This window comes from Corylus avellana, chromosome 3 (genome assembly GCF_965113065.1).
Source record: "Corylus avellana chromosome 3, dhCorAvel1.hap1.2, whole genome shotgun sequence".
Lineage (NCBI taxonomy): Eukaryota > Viridiplantae > Streptophyta > Magnoliopsida > Fagales > Betulaceae > Corylus > Corylus avellana.
The window spans coordinates 28,351,983-28,372,863 of NC_142492.1; the positions used below are offsets into that span (position 1 = coordinate 28,351,983).

Here is a 20,881-nt window from a genome sequence, read left to right on the forward strand (position 1 = left end):
TATCAGTTGGGCATGAAGGTGAGGTTGATAATTTTAAGATCCAAATGATTTGCACAATTTTTTTTTCTTTTGATAGTGATGGTACCAAATTTCGTGCGACCGGGTACAATGGTCACTTGCAAATCAAAGAGAAAATCATTGGAGTAGCATCGGTCTTGAGCTAGCGAGTCTAGTAGGACTAGAGTTGCAATTTACGATTGTTTCATGCAGAAGCATAAAATAGACAAAGATGCCTGATAACTATGCTATTGATTAGCGCAAAATATGGCTAAATCATATTTAAGAATAATCAAGTAGATTGGCTTGTGGACAGTAGTATATATATATATATAAAAGAATAAAAAAAATTGGAATCTTGTAGGATGAGGGAAAAGATGCAAACAGAAAAATGAGATGATGCTCTAGCATGCCAAAATGATACCAAGCTGCCAAAATCTTCAGCTAGAAATATAAGAATAGAAAAGGGTCCTGGAAAGTGGTGTAAATAGGCTCACAAGAAGTTTTTGTCATAATATTGAATTCTAAAACTGCAGTCACTAAAGAAATTTCCACCAATAAAGTTAAAAAGTTCACAATTTCATTGGAGAATTGTCGAATTCAAGTCCAAAAGATCCTACTCTATAGCATACATACAAATGGACCCAACTAGCTGGACAAAAGATATGTAGTACCAAAAACTAATGCTCCCACCTTCTTCCAGATCCATTATAGATTTCTGCATCCATTTTCCCTCTTGGAATTTCTGTCTCTCAATTTTCCTGCGTTACCTAGCATTAAAATCTCATTATAAAACAGCAGTTAATGAAACTTCAACAAGTTGTATTCATATTTGATGACTTGCCCATTATCGGTTCGAACACGATATAGTTATGAATCAATCTGTATCACTAACATGTTCTTAGATAGTACAACAGCCATCACCAGTTTAGATGATTATAAATTTATAATTGGAGTATAGGAGTAATAGTTGATGCATTTTCTCTTCTTTTTAATATGAATACACATTCTCTTTTGTTTTCATGCACATACATTATATCATCTCAATCCAAATTAAACAAAAAGATTTCTCTTCTTTTTCTTTTTTTTTTTTTCAATTGTTAAAATTTAAAATGACAAATACAAGTTGTTACCCGCAATTCAAAAACTAAATGGTTAAAGCAAGAGTTGCATATATATATGATTCAAGATGATCGGCCATAAAAACAACTTGTATTTTTTCCTGCCATCAAATTAACTAATTGGGGTTCATCACAATTTAGTCTGAACTAAAGTACCAGATAAAAAATTATTTCACTAAACACGTCACGAATTTGCAAAAGCTGGGAGCCCCATCATTCTGCATATATCAGCTCATCTGTATAGTGTTGATAGTTAATTACACTCCTTGAATGTCATGTGACTTATCTCTTACACAAGGTTTTCGAAAAATAATTGGATCTTTGGAAACAAAAGATTGTAACAACCAATATTTAAGTCCATTAGTTTTGGAGCTTATTTGGCAAGGCAATCCCAATATGTCAGTTGGCCTACAAATGAGCTTAATATTTTATATCAACTGCACTTAATTAAAAATTAAGATATATGAATAGAATACTAACCTCTGACAGTCTGACTCACTGTCTCTTGCGCTTAAGTGTGTTGATATTCTTTAAGATGTAACTGATGACCTCCTTTAATGTGGCTTTCCTTTCTTCTTTGAAGTTCCAGAGCTCAGAAACAATGTATCTGCCACTTGGATTATACTCATTGATCTCTTTCAATGCACAAATGACAGCCATGTATATCCCTTCCCCCCACAACTGTTTGAGATTTCGTAGCTTCTCATCTTCTTCATTTACTACTTCCTGCATCAAAACAAATTATTAGCCTCTCAACCATTCCTCAAATGTTGAAATGAGGATTAAAAAGAAAAAAAAGTTTAATCCTGGAACTTATGAAATCTTATAGACAACATGAACAAATTTCTTTTTTGAGTCATGGTTTGCATGCTTAAAAGGACACACTTCATATAAGAAAAATTTAAGTAAGCAATTAGGAGACAGCAGCCCAACATGAGTAACTTGTGAGCAGAAATCAAATATCTAAAAACTTTTTTTTGATAAGTAGAAATCGAATATCTAAAAACTAGTTTTGATTCATGCTTTTTATAATAGCAACATATACAACTATATGATATAAATGACAAATATGAATTCACACAAGCTCCTAACACAACTGTATACATGAATACAACAATAAGAGGCTTAAACAGGATTTAAAAGAATATACCTGGGTTTCACCATTGATATCAACAATTTTGAAAGGATGCCAGCTTGGATCTTTCAAATTCTCCTGCCACAAGGAGCATAGTGTCAAGGCCTGCACATTTGCTTCCTCAAGGGGAAGTTGCTGCTGGCATGTATTCTGAAACGGCTTCTGATCAATTTCTCCCATTCTCTTTATTCCAATATTAGTGCGATTACACAGCATATCCGTTAAACCCTAAAGAAGGAAAAAAGAAAAGCAACTTCCATTACATTATTAATTATACATGTAAACATGAAAAAGTCACTAATGCAACTTTTTTTTTTTTTTTTTTTTTTTTCCACTTTGGTTTTAGTATATGGCATGATTATGGGCAGATTCATCTCTAGGAGCTTATGCCTTTTTTACTTTATGGTCCATTAGACACCATTAGGGCCTCTAGGGCAATACAATTAATGGTGGTCTTCTTTTATCCCATGGAACTCTTGTACTCCTTTCAGCAAAACTAAAATGAAATAGAGCACACAATTGCTATCAATTGAATGTCATTAGCTTGTTTCTGAAAGTTACCAGTCAAAAGCACATCAATGATTAAAGTACTTAATCTCGTTCCCATCTCTGTTCAGAAACAGAAATGTCAATTGGATGATAATGTCATCTGCTACTTCTGATTTTTGAGATCTCAAGTGGGACAATTTGATCAGTGGTTCCTGATTCCTATGCATAACTTGAAACCACATATTTAAGATACATTTAATACAATTTCCAACACAACAATACTAAACCGCTTTCTAAAACAATATCAAACTAGTGACTCTATTGGATGCATATTGTCCCCAAATACACAGACACATGCATATAGACAAACGCGTGTATAGCAAAAGAAATCATACTGCAATTAATTTTTTGCGAGCTCCTTGTAGCTCATCGTTGCTCTCTCGCTCTTTAGCAATAAGGACAAGATTTGTATATTCCATATCATTTAAATCATCGACTTTTTGTTGCAATTCATCATTCATGTCTTCCATCTTCTTTCGAACTGCTTCATCATCGTCATCTCCAAGATGCTTTATCACCTGGAGTTTCCCTTTAATTTCTTCAATTTCCATTTCTAACTTCAGTTTAGCATCCAACTGCTTTTCCAGCTGAAGTATCTTATTAAGGGCTTCCTCTTTCTCCCTCTAAAAAATTAAAATTCCGAATTAACGAGTGCTACAAAAAGTGTAAAATGAAGAGCAACTATTATGCAGCATATGAGACATACTCTAGTTAAAACCTGAGCCACTCACCTTTTGCTCTTCAACCAACCTTAAGACATTCCCATCAGCCTTTTTCTGCTCCATGGATGCCAATTGAAGAGAATTGTTCCTAACATCATGCTAGAAGTACCAAAAATAAACATCAATACCCAGCATGTAGTGTTTTACATGGAGCACTTCAAAGAGCTCCTAAATCTATCATTTATTATTTTATTTATTCCAAATAAGAAAGTATCAGTAGCTTTTATTCAGTGAAAACTAAAGGATTCTTGGGGCAGTAAGCTTATATATAAAGATGTAGATATGAAGGATAACAGTGAATGTGCCATTACAAAGAAAGTGAAAGTAAGCCGCGCATAAATTGGTAAAGAAATGTTAGAGTTGGTCCCCAGTTCCAGCATGGGACAAGCACCCAAACAAGCTTAGCTCAAATCATAGCAAGTTGATCTAAAGCAAGTACGTCTGAAACTACTAAGATTTATAACAAGCATCTAAGCAAGTGATATGGAACGTTAAAACTTCTGCTTAATGAAAAGAATAGTTCTGTTTGGAAATGTCACATTCACATATATCACCTTTTTCTTCTCCTCATCAAGCTTTTGTCTCTCATGCTCAGTTAGTGCTTCCCGTTTGTTCAGTTCTTTGCTCCAGGAATCAAGTTTCTTTTTCTTAGTCTCCAATTCGTGATTCAGTTTTTCATGTTCATCAAATATCCTTCGAACATTATCACGTGCAAGCTGCTGCATCTTCCTCATTTCTGATCAATCAAACAGTTAAATATAATTTATTTTTCATGCCATATCATGCATAATGATGATGACATTAACATAATTTAAAATGATGGCATGATTTTTTGTGATTTCTAATTCCTGGGTCTCAACACTACGAACTTCTTTTGAAGCGTATTGAAAAAAATCTTTCCTTTCATATGGCATACAATCATTGGTCTTATGATCTGTCATGAGCCCGATATTCAAATCCAGCAATAAGGAATAAGTACAAGCCTTAAAGTTTTTGTTGTTTTGTCTAGGATAGTGAACAGAACATTCATGAGACCTTTCCTACAATGCCACATTTCTATATTTATACAAGTTTGGCTAAGCATTAACATAACAAAAAGGCAAGTTTCAACATACACCAGACACTGCAAATGAGCATGCATTTGTATTATGAAGCATGTATCAACAAACACAGAAAGAACCAGCAACAAACCTCCAAGAAAAGCAGAGTGTAGCTTGTCTTTCTCCACAAGCATCCTACTCAAGGACATGGTCTTTTCATTGTACTGGTTATGTAGTTCATTGAGGGTTTCAATTGTAATATCAATTTTATTGGCTAGATTTTCCAAAACATTGTTTCTGGTATGAGCTGCTTCCTGGACAATGTCAGATACAGTTCTTAACTGCCCTTTATTGCGAAGGAAATCTCCTATTGGCCCTTCTGCATCATAATCATCAGCACATGCACGCCACCCATATGTATCAGAGCCAAGATGTGTTTTCCGTGTACTCCAGTCCTTTTTGCTGCAATGCTCAGTTACAAACGATTTCTCAAATTCAGTTGCATTCATGAAACCGTTCCAATCATTATTAAATTCCACTACAGCTTGGGCATTTAAGTCATCTTCATCCGAGAAAACATGAACTCCCAATGGTTTAAATTTATCAAATCTTTTCAACCAGTACTCAGAACAATGAACAGTTTTTGTATCTCCTGGCTCGCACACTATGTTAACAATGATCCCCATCCAAGGCCACACATAAATATCATCTTGCTTTGGAGGCTGAGTGAGAGGTTGTGGTAAAATTGGGACTTGGGTTTGATCCACTTCATTGGCTAGGTCAGTCTCCAAGTACTTTGCCAACGCAAGGTGGTTTGCCTTTTGTTTTGCACTTCTGTTAGCAGAACCTTTACCAACTCCCGAAGCATGTTGAAGCAAATCCTTGTACTTGTAATCTTGTTTCTTCTTCCCAGCACAGAAAGGACATCGAAGCATACCATTGAGACCTTTAACTTTGTACTTTCCAGCCATCAGCTGATCATATGGCTTCTCTACAAAGTCATTGATCTCAGATTCACTAATATCTGACTCTTCAGAGCTGTAGTCCATTATACTTTGATACAATCGCCAGAAAATACTCAGACTAGGAGCCTGAAAGAAACATTCTAGTGACCATTAAGCAGCATTTCAACAAAAAAAAAAAAAAAAAACAATGAAAGGATTGATTAACATCCAGCAAGTTTAGAAGAGTGATGCTAGGTTGTATTCTCATCCAGATAAACGGTAGGGCCAAGGCACACTGACCGATAAATGATGTTGCAAAGAATATTGCATGACTACAATATGTAATTAAGCAATCATTTAAAAGTTTTAACAGAATCTCTCACAAAGTTTTTGGATTCGAGCACATGGTGTCCAATTCAACCACTAAAAAACACAGCCTCAAGCGAGAAATTTTTGATAAAAACCTTAGCCTCAAAGAGAGCAACTAAGATTAGAAAAGGCAGCTAAAGGGGGCAACTAAGAAAGAGTGAACTAATGAAGCTAGTGCCGATGCCTCTGAGAGATTAGAGGACAGAGAAGCTTTACATACACATAATTGTTGAAGAATGAATTTATTTCAAAAAAGCAAAAGGAATCCTCAAATATAAACATCTAAAAGGTGAAGTGCAGAATGAGCAAATTAGGGTTCTTCCATCTATATATAAGTAGGAACACACCTAGAACTACTTTCTTCTACATAAGTATTTCCTATTGTTATAATGATATAAATTCTAGCAATTATAAAATTCAATGCAAACCACAATCATATTGTTAAGAACTAACAAATATGGTTATAAAAGAGATAGCTTATAAAAATATCAAATTATATAACAGTGAAACCTAATTCACTTGTTTTTGTCCTATGCTTTGCAAAATGGTGCATGTTTTCACACTTAAGCTGCACCCAATAAGTGGCATTTTGCCTGAACAAATCTTTGGCTGCCAAACAACTCTTGCAGTTGGTGAAGCTCTTCCAAATATGAAAATTTATTTTATTTATTAAAGACTTGAAAGCCATTTATGGGGATTAGGAAAGTTTGAGAATCATTTCAGCAACACAAGTTGAAAGGCATTTATGGTCTCAAACATAATTGAAGTAATCTTTTCGTAAAAATCTTATAATGCAGAACAGGAGACAATATCTCCCTGAAACTTCTAGGCTCAAATGATTAATAGATCTTCACAACCACACTTTTTTTAATTTTTTTTATTTTTATGAATAATCTTCACACATAGTTGAACCCACTATCTTTTTCCTTTCTTGTAAGTACGCAATTGAGTGATATGTCTGAAAACAAAACTAATAATAATGACAACAACAATAAAAATCATGAAAGGAGAAAAAGGCTTGAGATAGAGAGATAGAGAAACTTTGTCCTAGTTGACTTGATATCAAGGGAACAACTATGATTTTTTTCTTTCTTTAAAAGTGAGAAAACGTGTGAGTGTGATAAAAAGGCAAAGGGTAGGAAGTGAAGAAAACTTCTGAACAAGAGCAATAACATAAATTGAAACAAAATCACTAAAATGCTTGGTGTTGTGGCAAAGTGCAATCAAATGAGTGGTTTGCCTCCATTTTTGCAGATAACCTTATTACATGCGACAAAGTCGCACGCTTATGACACTTCAAAGAAAATAGAAAATGAATCTAGAGACATAACAACATAGGAGGCAAGAACTTGAAATGATTAGGAAAAGAAGATGCATTTTAAGCTATTTAAAATGTAATGGTAAAAGGGATATTTTTCATAACGCAAGGAACCCAAAAAAGAAAAGAAAAGAAAAGACAGAGAAGTGCTTCAAGTGCATAAAAGTGATGAAAGTATACAAATACCAGTAAAAAATATCAAAAGGGAAACCCCAATGAGAAAGAAAAAAAGAAGAAGAAATTGGCCTGTATGCTTATACAAATACCAGTAAAACATATCAAACAGGAAACCCAAATGAGAGGAAAAAAAAAAGAAGAAGAAGAAGAATCTGGCCATTATGCTTAGACAAATACCAGTAAAACATATCAAACAGGAAACCCAAATGAGAGAGAGAGAGAGAGAGAGAAGAATCTGGCCATTATACTTATACAAATACCAGTAAAACATATCAAAGAGGAAAAAAAAAAAAAAAAAAAAAAAGAAGAAGAAGATTCTGGCCATTATGCTTATACAAATACCAGTAAAACATATCAAACAGGAAACCCAAATGAGAGGAAAAAAAGAAAGAAGTAGAAGAAGAAGAAGAAGAATCTGGCCATTGGCCCATTATGCTTATAAAAGAACAAATGATAAAAGCATATTTGGTGAAATCGATAACTTGAACTTATTTTGTCCTCCAAATTCGTTTTCAACATCAAAGTAACCAACTTTAGGGGAAAAAAGAGTCGAACCAACATAGTGACTTCTTCGGCTCCGGATTACAAAGCAAGAGAATTTGACCTGTAAAGTTGCTTTGGAGTATCTTTATCTTCTTTCTTCTTCTGCGTAACGTTCCTTACAGTGATACGAAAGAAAGAGCAATGGGGTAGAAAGGAATACACAGAGTGGTGCACACTGCAGTGTGTGTGAAGAAGCAGGTGAAAGGGCGCTGCATTAAAGGTGAAGCGTCAGCTGGCTGCTGACTGTCTGGGGAAGACTAAAAGATGGACTCTTTGGCAAACAGGGAAGACAGGTGGAAGGATCTGGGTCAAAAGTATGTGCCACGTGTATCTTAAGTAGGTGGAGGAGAAGCTGATGTGGAGGTGACCTGGCAGATTTGCATGGTGTTTAAGCTGACGTATACTTTGATTTGTAATGGTTTGGGCCCGGTTAGTTTTCGTTTTGGGGCCCGGCTAGTTGAGTGGGTTAAAAAGGCTCATTGTTTTGTGAATTTTCTGTTTTTTAAAGTAATGATAGACACTCAAACTCTCATGCTATCGTATTAACGAAACTTTTAAAATTATTATTAAATATTAATTTAATAATGATTCATTCTAAATTTAATAATAATTTTAAAAACTACAACAAAAAATATGAGAAAGTGAGTATATAATTTTACTTTTTTTTTAAAATTGTTTGTTAATGGGCCAAGAACTGGTCTTATAGTAGAGATAGTTCAATCAACTAAGAACTATTCTTTGGATTACTCTTTATAAAGTGAAAGTCATTAGTTCGAATCCCACATATTACCAAAAATTAAAAAAAAAAAGGAGATATGTTATACTTATTTATTTGTAGTCTTAGGGCTTTATCCTATGAATGTAAATCATAAACTGAGGCGTAAAATATATTGTTCTTATTTTCTTTATTTAGCCATTTATTTATTTTCTAATTTCATTATTAATTTCTTCATGGCATTAGACCTATACACTAATGCCGATTGTTTGATCCTAGATTGCAATTTTTTTTTACTTATCCTTTGTTTCATATTGATTTCACAATTACAAAACTTCTTTATTTTATAATGTTGTTTTATGTTTGTTTAGAAAAAAAAAAAAAAAAAAAAAAAAAAAAATTGCAAACATTGCCACAATTTTCTAGTTTGCAATTTATGTTTGCCTCAGCCAACTCCACCGCCAAAGAAGACATTACCATATCCTCATCCTCTGGCACCTTGTCCGATTGTCGACTTTGTCTTTTCTGGTGCTTTCTTTGACATGTCACCTCGATTCAATGCCTCACATTGCTGCCACCTTCTTTGGCGTTGTCCACCTTCCTTTGGCCTCTAGCAGTCCACCGGTCCCTTTTGTTGGTAGGTTTCATCTTGTCGTCTCTATCTTTAGCCCTCCATGGCTCGATACTGCCGGTTCCTCTGGCTATCCATGCCTCATTTTAGGCACCTCCTCCTCTAGTTGTACAAGCCCAACGCCGATACCTTCTTTTTCGTCATTGCACAATGCCGTTCCCTCCAATCGCTGCCGTTTCCTTTGAGATTGTTTAAAACCCAGACCCATTTTAATTCATAATTAGCTTCCATTTTGGCCCATAGTTGGCCCTCTTTTAGTATTATTATGTAAGACGCATTTCCAATCATTGTCGCCGACTGCCTCCAAATACTGTGGTCAACCGCATTCAAAGGAAAAGATCAAACTTAAGTTTCCAAAATCTTTCACCTTGAGTTTGAGGAGGGTTGTTACAATATATTCCAAGATATGATTTAACTAAGTGATTAGATTCTAGCATTTTTTTTTCTTTCCTTTTTTTGAACAAATTAGGATCTTTATTGATAAAACATCAATCAAGTGAGGCAAAATTGTAACGGCCCAAAAATGGTTTTGACCAGTTCAGTAGGCTATGCTACTAACAATTACCCCAATTTAGCTAACTAGGGAATCGGCGCCCCTCTCACCCTGCTGCATATTTTAACATAACTAACATCAAATTCTTCCATAAAACATAAAACAATTAGTAAAATTCGGTTGCAATTAAACCATATAATCTTATCACCTACAAAAAAAAAAAAAAAAAAAAAAAAAAACCATATAATCTTATCAATCCTTTAGGAGACAAAAACAGTCAGTATGAGTGATATCCTTGCATTGCATGTATGAGCTCTCAACATCCAAATTCTAACTTTCCAAGTCAGGATCTACAATCCCCGCCCTTCAGTCCTTTCTTTGCTTTCTTTGTTGAAATTATAACGAAAAATTGAGTAGGAAACACCTGGCCAACTTTTAGTCTGGTCAAAGTCAACAGTCAACGGCCAACATGTAGAAAGTCAAGTCAAAAGTCAACACATGAAAGTCAACTCTTGGAAGGTGCTGACGTGACCGATATGCTAATGTGGCCGTTCTGATGATGTGGTAGAGGCACTAACATCGCACTGGATGACATGGCCTATGGCTAATGTAGCGCGCTGAGGGGTTCACACGTGGCTGGCAAGCGAAGAAGAGATGCGCTGGCGCATGTGGTGCATGCGCCAGGAGCTGCGGCAGAGTGAGGCGCGTGCATCTCACGCGCCAAGGAGGAGTTTGGCACGTACGGCGCATGAATCCCACGCGCAGGAGCTTCTACTAGCGCGTGCAGGGTCCGATGGTGGCATGCTTGGTGGGGATTTGACGGTTGTCGTCGGATCTATAAGGTGGACTGGAAACTTTCCTGATTGGGGTCAACAGGGCGGCACGTGGGAAAAAAATGGCAATAACTTCGAGCGGCGTGTGGGGGCGTGTGAATGGTCCGATGAGGCTGTGCTTGATATCTCTAGACTTGTCTGGCCCTGATCTATCGATTGGCGCTATTACCAAGGTGATCGGCGCTATGTGGTGGTGCGTAACAGAATGGACAAATTCTTAGGCAAGTCTTGCCTGCGCGTGGACTGCTCTTGGGACGCGCGTGGAGGCGTGTTTACTGGCAGACAAAACCTTCTGGTGGCACGTGTGAGCGCCACCAAGGAAGCCTAGACGCTTTAGATCTATTTGGATCTATACTTGGCGGCGTCTAAACTGTTGTCGGCGGTAGAAGCGTGTAGCTCCTGCAAGGGCAGTGGAGGCGCAGGCAGAAACTGGTGGAGGCATATGGCGGCACGTCGGAAGGCCAATGGCAGTTTCGGATCTATAGGCTAGGACAATTTTGAGACTATGGGCAACATAAATTTTGGCGGCGCTTGATGTAGGGCAATAAACTAAAATTCGACAAAAGGAAAACACTATAAAAGTCATTTATTGAAAGCCACAGAAGAGTGGCTCTTATACCATATTAGGATGCTTTGATAGCATGTAAGAATAATGGAGAGATATAGAAGAGTGGAAGAATAATAGGAAGAGCGGAAGCACACAATGGACTACATTGTATTGATATTCTTATATGATAATGAAGATAGAAGCCTCTATTTATAGAGAGACACATAATCTAATAGGTTAAGGAAAGGTAAACCTAGTAGACTAATAATACATAAGGAAGTAAATAACAAGTAAATAACCCTAACATAATATTCTTAACAATAATATTAGAGATATTCAGTTCATTGCCGATGCAAGCCGACCATGAAAAATTCTTAGATATGATTGGCAGTTGAATGTCATTGCTTCTTCTACCATCGGCTTTAACGAACTGGGCTTCAAGATGCCTTATCCCTGCAATGTTCTTGGCCTGGTCATTACTAGGTGTGCTTAGTAACGACTTTCAATGTAACATCCCTACTTCAAGTGGTATGATATTGTCCGCTTTAGGTCAAGCCCGCACGGTTTTATTATTGGGTTTACCCCTAAAAGGCCTCATACCATTTATAGAAAATATATTTCATATAAACATATCATCTTTTCTATACTCAGGCAATATGGGACGTCACAATCACCCCCTCTTAGGACCCAGCGTCCTCGCTGGCGACCCTCATGGGCTTGTGCACGCTCCCCCCATCTTAAGCTGGGTTATGGTTCTGATACAATATGTAACATCCCTACTTCAAGTGGTATAATATTGTCCGCTTTGGGCCAAGCCCGCACGGTTTTATTATTGGGTTTACCCCCAAAAGGCCTCATACCATTTAGAGAGAATATATTTCATATAAACACATCATCTTTTTTCATGCCCAGGCAATGTGGGACATCACAATCACCCCCTCTTAGGACTCAGAGTCCTCGCTGGCGATCCTCATGGGCTTGTGCACACTCCCCCTATCTCAGGCTGGGCTATGGCTCTGATACCATATGTAACATCCCTACTTTAAGTGATATGATATTGTCCGCTTTGGGCCAAACCCGTACGGTTTTATTATTGGGTTTACCCCCAAAATGCCTTATACTATTTATAGAGAATATATTTCATATAAACACATCATCTTTTCCATGTCCAGGCAATGTGGGACGTCACATTCAAGCCCTGTCGGAACATGCCGAGTGTTGGGTGTGCTTACTAGTGGTTTTAGAGCCTAGTCGGACCAAGTCGAGTGTAGGGTGTTAAGGTGTCCAGTATGTGGCATATGTCTTAGCCCCCTGAACTCGTGGCTCAGTCCAAGTCAAATTGTTCCCGATCGGACGAGGCCGAGTGTTAAGTGCACTTGGTAGCATCTTTGGAGCCCAATCGGACAAAGTCGAGTGCTAGATGAGCTTAGTAGCAGCTACAGAGCTTAGTCGGACCATGCTGAGTGTTGGGTGCGCTTGATAGTGACTTTCTGGCGATCTTGGCAGTTCAAGACATATCCCGATCGACAATGTTGTGCTTGTCCTACTTTTGGGGTAGTTAGGCTTTATTGTCGAGTCTAGTAGAGTTGCAAGTTTCGATTGTTTCATGCAGAAGCATAAAATAGACAAAAGATGCCTGACAACTATGGTGGTGTTGATTAGCGCAAATATGGCTAAATCATATTTAATGAGGTGCACCATCTTCTGTCAATTCTGGTTTTATGGCGTGTTTTTTACTTTGTAAACTTTTTCTTCCTTTATTATTATTATTATTATTATTATTATTATTATTTTGTTTTATTAAATTTTTGGGTGCAAGGTAAATGACATTGCATAACCAGCACCACATGGAAGTTATAATATTACTGAAAAAGCGTGGAAAAAATTCTGTCATTTTAGCATTCAGTTTTTGCTTTCTCATTTTCTTTTTTCTCATATTTATACAAGGTTCACTAAGAATATAATTATATATTTAAAAAAGAATAAAAAAAATTGGAATCTTGTAGGAAGAGGGAAAAGATGCAAACAGAAAAATGAGATGATGCTCTAGCATGCCAAAATGATACCAAGCTGCCAAAATCTTCAGCTAGAAATATAAGAATAGAAAAGGGTCCTGGAAAGTGGTGTAAATAGGCTCACAAGAAGTTTTTGTCATAATATTGAATTCTAAAACTGCAGTCACTAAAGAAATTTCCACCAATAAAGTTAAAAAGTTCACAATTTCACTGGAGAATTGTCGAATTTTTCAAGTCCAAAAGATCCTACTCTATAGCATACATACAAATGGAGCCAACTAGCTGACGAAAGATATGTAGTACCAAAAACTAATGCTCCCACCTTCTTCCAGATCCATTATAGATTTCTGCATCCATTTTCCCTCTTGGAATTTCTGTCTCTCAATTTTCCTGCGTTACCTAGCATTAAAATCTCATTATAAAACAGCAGTTAACGAAACTTCAACAAGTTGCCCATTATCAGTTCGAACACGATATAGTTATGAATCAATCTGTATCACTAACAGGTTCTTAGATAGTACAACAGCCATTACCAGTTTAGATGATTATAATTGGAGTATAGGAGTAATAGTTGATGCATTTTCTTTTCTTTTTAATATGAATACGCATTTTCTTTTGTTTTCATGCACATACATTATATCATCTCAATCACATTAAACAAAAATATTTCTCTTTTTTTTTTTTTTGTTAAAATTTAAAATGACAAATACAAGTTGTTACCCGCAATTCAAAAACTAAATGGCTAAAGCAAGAGTTGCATGTATATATATATATATGATTCAAGATGATCAGCCATAAAAACTTCTATTTTTTCCTGCCATCAAACTAATTGGGGCTCGTCACAATTTAGTCTGAACTAAAGTACCAGATAAAAAATTATTACACTAAACCCGTCACAAATTTGCAAAATCTGGGAGCCCCATCATTGTGCATATATCAGCTCATCTGTATAGTGATGATAGTTAATTACACTCCTTGAATGTCATGTGACTTATCTCTTACACAAGGTTTTCAAAAAATAATTGTATCTTTGGAAACAAAAGATTGTAACAACCAATATTTAAGTCCATTAGTTTTGGAGCTTATTTGGCAAGGCAATCCCAAGTTGGCCTACAAATGAGCTTAATATTTTATATCAACTGCACTTAATTAAAACTTAATTAAGATATATGAATAGAATACTAACTTCTGACAGTCTGACTCACTGTCTCTTACGCTTAAGTGTGTTGATATTCTTTAAGATGTAACTGATGACCTCCTTTAATGTGGCTTTCCTTTCTTCTTTGAAGTTCCAGAGCTCAGAAACAATGTATCTGCCACTTGGATTATACTCATTGATCTCTTTCAATGCACAAATGACAGCCATGTATATCCCTTCCCCCCACAACTGTTTGAGATTTCGTAGCTTCTCATCTTCTTCATTTACTACTTCCTGCATCAAAACAAATTATTAGCCTCTCAACCATTCCTCAAATGTTGAAATGAGGATTAAAAAGAAAAAAAAGTTTAATCCTGGAACTTATGAAATCTTATAGACAACATGAACAAATTTCTTTTTTGAGGCATGGTTTGCATGCTTAAAAGGACACACTTCATATAAGAAAAATTTAAGTAAGCAATTAGGAGACAGCAGCCCAACATGAGTAACTTGTGAGCAGAAATCAAATATCTAAAAACTTTTTTTTGATAAGTAGAAATCGAATATCTAAAAACTAGTTTTGATTCATGCTTTTTATAATAGCAACATATACAACTATATGATATAAATGACAAATATGAATTCACACAAGCTCCTAACACAACTGTATACATGAATACAACAATAAGAGGCTTAAACAGGATTTAAAAGAATATACCTGGGTTTCACCATCGATATCAACAATTTTAAAAGGATACCAGTTTTGATCTTTCAAATTCTCCTGCCACAAGGAGCATAGTGTCAAGGCCTGCGCATTTGCTTCCTCAAGGGGAAATCGCTGCTTGCATGTATTCTGAAACGGCTTCTGATCAATTTCTCCCATTCTCTTTATTCCAATATTAGTGCAATTACACAGCATTTCCGTAAAACCCTAAAGAAGGAAAAAAGAAAATAAACTTCCATTACATTATTAATTATACATGTAAACATGAAAAAGTCACTAATGCAACTTCTTTTTCCACTTTGGTTTTAGTATATGGCATGATTATGGGCAGATTCATATCTAGGAGCTTATGCCTTTTTTACTTTATGGTCCATTAGACACCATTAGAGCCTGTAGGGCAATACAATTAATGGTGGTCTTCTTTAATCCCATGGAACTCTTGTACTCGTTTCAGCCAAACGAAAATGAAAAAGAGCACAAAATTGCTATCAATTGAATGTCATTAGCTTGTTTCTGAAAGTGACCAGTCAAAAGCACATCAATGATTAAAGTACTTAATCTCATTCCCATCTCTGTTCAGAAACAGCAATGTCAATTGGATGATAATGTCATCTGCTACTTCTGATTTTGGAGATCTCATGTGGGACAATTTGATCTGTCGTTGTTCCTGATTCCTATGCGTGACTTGAAACCGCATATTTAAGACACATTTAATACAATTCCCAACACAACAATACTAAACTACTTTCTAAAACAATATCAAACTAGTGACTCTATTGGATGCATATTGTCCCCAAATACACAGACACAAGCATATAGACAAACATGTGCATAGCAAAGGAAATCATACTGCAATTAATATTTTGCGAGCTCCTTGTAGCTCGGCGTTGCTTTCTCGCTCTTTAGCAATAAGGTCAAGATTCATATCTTCCATATCATTTAAATCATCGACTTTTTGTTGCAATTCATCATTCATGTCTTCCATCTTCTTTTGAACTGCTTCATCTCCAAGATGCTTTATGACCTGGAGTTTCCCTTTAATTTCTTTGATGTCCATTTCTAACTTCTGTTTAGCTTCCAGCTGCTTTTCCAACTTAAGTATCTTATTAAGGGCTTCCTCTTTATCTCTCTGAAAAATTAAAATTCCTAATTAACGAGTGCTACAAAAAGTATAAAATGAAGAGCAACTCTTATGCAGCATATGAGACAGACTCTAGTTAAAACCTCAGCCGCTCACCTTTTGCTTTTCAACCAGCCTTAAGATATTCTCATCGGCCTTTTGCTGCTCCATGGATGTCAATTGAAGATAATTGTTCCTAACATCATGCTAGAAGTACCAACAATAACATCAATACCCAGCATGTAGTGTTTTAGCATGGAGCACTTCAAAGAGCTCCTCCTAAATCTATCATTTATTTATTCCAAATAAACCAGTATCAGTAGCTTTTATTCAGTTAAAACTAAAAGATTCTTGGTGCAGTAAGCTCATATATAAAGATGAAGATATGAAGGACAACAGTAAATGTGCCATTACAATGAAAGTGAAAGTAAGCTGCGCATAAATTGGTATAGAAAATGTTTGAGTTGGCCCCATTTCCAGCATGGGACAAACACCCAAACAAGCTTAGCTCAAATTGTAGCAAGTTGATCTAAAGCAAGTACGTCTGAAACTACTAAGATTTATGAAGAGCATCTAAGCAAGTGAAATTGAATGTTAAAACTTCTGATTAATTAAAAAAATAATTCTGTTTGGTAATGTCACATTCACATATATCACCTTTTTCTTCTCCTCATCAAGCTTTTGTCTCTTATGCTCAGTTAATGCTTCCCGTTTGTTCAGTTCTTTGCTCCAGGAATCAAGTTTATATTTCTTAGTCTCCAATTCATGATTCAGTTTTTCATGTTCGTCAAATATCCTTTGAACATTATGACGCGCAAGCTGCTGCATCTTCCTCATTTCTGATCAATCAAACAGTTAAATATAATTTATTTGTCCTGCCATATATCATGCATAATGATGATGACATTAACATAATTTAAAATGATGGCATATTTTTTGTGATTTCTAATTCCTGGGTCTCAACACTACAAACTTCTTTTGAAGCGTAACCTTGAAAAAAATCTTTCCTTTCATATGGCATTCAATCATAGGTCTTATGATCTGTCACGACCCATGAGCCCTACATTCAAATCCAGCAATAAGGAATAAGTACAAGCCTAAAATTTTTGTATAGTTTTATCCAGGATAGTAAACAGAACATTCACGAGACCTTTTGGTCCTACAATGCCACATTTCTATATTTATACAAGTTTGGCTAAGCATTAACCTAAGAAAAAGGCAAGTTTCAACATACACCAGACACTGCAAATGAGCATGCATTTGTATTATGAAGCATGTATCAACAAACACAGAAAGAGCCAGGAACAAACCTCCAAGCAAAGCAGAGTGTAGCTTGTCTTTCTCCGCAAGCATCCTACTTAAGGACATGGTCTTTTCATTGTACCTGTTATGTAGTTCATTGAGCGTTTCAATTGTAATATCAATTTCATTGGCTAGATTTTCCAAAACATTGTTTCTGGTATGAGCTGCTTTCTGGTCAGTGTCAGATACAGTTCTTAACTGCCCGTTATTGCGAAGGAATTGGGTTTGATCCACTTCATTGGCTAGCTCCGTCTCCAAGTACTTTGCCAACGCAAGGTGGTTTGCCTTTTGTTTTGCACTTCTGTTAGTAGAACCTTTACCAACTCCCGAAGCATGTTGAAGCAAATCCTTGTACTTGTAATCTTGTTTCTTCTTCCCAGCACAGAAAGGACATCTAAGCATACCATTGAGACCTATAACTTTGTACTTTCCAGCCATCAGCTGCTCATATGGTTTCTCTACGAATTCATTGATCTCAGATTCACTCATATCTGACTCTTCATAGCTGTAGTCCATTAGACTTTAATACAAATGCCAGAAATAATCAGACTAGGAGCCTGTAAGGTAACATTCTAATGACCATTAAATAGCATTTCAAAGAAAAAAATAAAGAAACAATAAAAGGATTTATTAACATCCACCAAGTTTAGAAGAGTGATGTTGGGTTGTATTCTCATCTAGATAAACATAAGGCCAAGGCACACTGAAAGAGAAATGATGTTGCAAAGAATATTGCACGACTACAATACGCAATGAAGCAATCATTTAAAAGTTTAACAGAATCTGTAACAAATTTTCTGGATTCAAGTACATGGTGTCCAATTCAACCACTCAAAAACACAGCCTCATGCGATAAATTTTTTATGAAAACCTTAGCCTCAAAGAGAGCAACTAAGATTAGAAAAGGCAGCTAAAGGGGGCAACTAAAGAAAGAGTGAACTAAGTAAGCTAGTGCTGATGCCTCTGAGAGATTAGAGGACAGAGAAGCTTTACTTACACATAATTGTTGAAGAATGAAATTATTTAGAAAAAGCAAAAGGAATCTTTTTTTTTTTTTTTTTTGATAAGTAGAAATAGGAATCCTTTTGATAAGCAAAAGGAAACCTCATATATATACATCTAAAGGTGAAGAGCAGAATGAGCAAATTAGGGTTCTTCCATCTACATATTAGTAGGAACTCACCTAGAACTACTTTCTTTTACGTAAGTATTTTTTATTGTTATAATGATAATTATAGCAATCATTTCAATGCAAACCACAATCATATCAAACAGGAAACCCAAATGAGAGAGAGAGAGAGAGAGAGAGAGAGAAAGAATCTGGCCATTATACTTATACAAATACCAGTAAAACATATCAAACAGGAAACCCAAATGTGAGAGAGCTGAGAGAGAGAGAGAGAGAGAGAGAGAATCTGGCCATTATACTTAATACAAATCCCAGTAAAACATATCAAACAGGAAACCCAAATGAGAGAGAGAGAGAGAGAGAGAGAGAGAGAGAGAGAGAGAGAGAGAGAGAGATAGTCTGGCCATTATACTTATACAAATACCAGTAAAACATATCAAAGAGGAAAACCAAATGAGGGAAAAAAAGAAGAAGAAGAAGAAGAAGAAGAAGAATCTGGCCATTGGCCCATTAGGGGATATTTGGTGAAATCAATAACTTGAACTTATTTTGTCCTCCAAATTCGTTTTCAACATCAAAATAAGCAACTTTAGGGGAAAAAAGAGTCGAACCAACATAGTGACTTGCTTCTTCGGCCCTGGATTACAAAGCAAGAGAATTTGTTATCTACCTGTAAAGTTGCTTTTGAGTATCTTTCTCTTCTTTCTTCTTCTGCGTAACGTTCCTTACAGTGATACGAAAGAAAGAGCAATGGGGTAGAAAGGAATACACAGAGTGGTGCACACTGCAGTGTGTGTGGGTGAAGAAGCAGGTGAAGGGGCGCTGCATTAAAGGTGAAGCGTCAGCTGGCTGCTGACTGTCTGGGGAAGACTAAAAGATGGATTCTTTGGCGAACAGAGAAGACAGGTGGAAGGATCTGGGTCATCAGCGTGTGCCACGTGTGTCTTAAGTAGGTGGAGGAGAAGCTGATGTGGAGGTGACCTGGCAGATTTGCATGGTGTTTAAGCTGACGTACACTTTGATTTGTATTGGATTGGGCCCGGTTAATTGAGTGGGTTAAAAAGGCTCATTGTTTTGTGAATTTTCTGTTTTTTAAACTAATGGTAGACACTCAAACTCTCACGCTTTCGTATTAACTTAACTTTTAAAATTATTATTAAATTAATATTTAATAATGATTGATTCTAAATTTAATAATAATTTTAAAAGTTACAAAAAAAAAAAAAAAAATGAGAAAGAGAGTATATAATTTTTTTTTTTAATTGTTTGTTAATGGGCCAAGAACCGGTCTAATAGTAGAAATAGTTCAATTGGCTAAGGACTACTCCTTATAAAGTATAGATCATTAGTTCGAATCCTACATGTTACCAAAAAAAAAAAAAAAAAAAAAAAGGGAGACATGCTATACTTATTTCTCTGCTTTCTCATAAATAGGGACCCCTTCGTATTGTAAAATCATCTAAGTGAATGGAATCATAATGTAGTCTTAGGGCTTTATCCTGTGAATGTAGATCATAGATCAAACAACGTAAAATATTTTGTTCTTATTTTCTTTATTCCGCCATTTATTTATTTTCCTATTTCATTATTAATTTCTTCATGGCATCAAACCTATAGGCTAATGCCAGTTGTTCGATCCTACATTGCAATTTTTTTTTTCTTATCCTTTGTTTCAGATTGATTTCACAATTACAAAACTTCTTTATTTTATAATGTTGTTTTATACTTGTTTAGAAAAAAGAAAAAGAAAAAAAGGGATAAATATAAAATTGGTCCCTGTGGTTGACCTAACTTACAAACCACTCCCTGTAGTTTAAAAAAAAATTTATAAGTCTCTAGGGTAGGCCAAAATAACATTTTACTCCTTGAATTCATTTTCTTTTAAATGATTTAATGGAAACCGTTACATTGCTACATCACATCCAATAAAAATAAGACACGTATTCTTTTTTATTTATACTTTTAAAAAAATGACAAATAAGCTTTTCCATGTCAGTTTAAGGCTTCAACACACACTCCACGTCAAATTAAATAAACATAATCCCTTTATATCCCCTGTGTCGCCGTCGTCTTCATCTTTCTTAACAATTCTTGCCGTCGTATTCATCTTCATCTTTATACTGTCGTCTTTATCTTCCCCACTGATTCTTGCGTCCATCTCCAGGTGAGCTGTTTGGTTTCGTAGCACGACTGAAATCAAGGTGAAAGTAAAAAAGCTCCAAAGTAAGGTGGTTTACAATCGTGACGTTCACGGCGATTTCAGTCATACTATGAAACTCAGTAGCTCTCCTGGAGATGGACGCAAGAATCAATGGAAAG

The 20,881-nt window shown here is 35.8% G+C and overlaps 2 protein-coding genes across 5 annotated transcripts; both read right to left on the reverse strand.

Annotated features, from left to right (window-relative positions):
• Nucleotides 1–486: 486 nt before the first annotated feature.
• LOC132173881 (factor of DNA methylation 1-like) lies at nt 487–8,129 on the reverse strand. 4 transcript variants are annotated; one of them, XM_088514901.1, is made up of 8 exons: nt 7,977–8,129; nt 4,716–5,655; nt 4,079–4,260; nt 3,534–3,623; nt 3,138–3,425; nt 2,269–2,481; nt 1,599–1,844; nt 487–767 (listed from the first exon to the last, which is right to left on the reverse strand). In XM_088514901.1, the coding sequence occupies exons 2-7, from the start codon at nt 5,611–5,613 to the stop codon at nt 1,614–1,616; spliced, it is 1,902 nt and encodes a 633-aa protein (XP_088371027.1). In that variant the 5' UTR covers nt 5,614–5,655; nt 7,977–8,129; the 3' UTR covers nt 487–767; nt 1,599–1,613. The 4 variants fall into 4 exon arrangements, with proteins under 4 accessions (XP_088371027.1, XP_088371028.1, XP_088371026.1 ...); XM_088514902.1 differs by having other exon boundaries at nt 7,932–8,129; XM_088514900.1 differs by having other exon boundaries at nt 487–758; nt 7,928–8,129.
• A 5,136-nt stretch (nt 8,130–13,265) lies between these two features.
• On the reverse strand, nt 13,266–19,366 carry LOC132173879 (factor of DNA methylation 1-like). The gene is made up of 8 exons (XM_088514903.1): nt 19,233–19,366; nt 17,442–17,990; nt 16,789–16,970; nt 16,249–16,338; nt 15,862–16,140; nt 15,006–15,218; nt 14,336–14,581; nt 13,266–13,548 (listed from the first exon to the last, which is right to left on the reverse strand). Exons 2-7 carry the CDS (start codon nt 17,947–17,949, stop codon nt 14,351–14,353), a joined length of 1,503 nt encoding a protein of 500 aa, XP_088371029.1. The 5' UTR covers nt 17,950–17,990; nt 19,233–19,366; the 3' UTR covers nt 13,266–13,548; nt 14,336–14,350.
• Nucleotides 19,367–20,881: the final 1,515 nt, after the last annotated feature.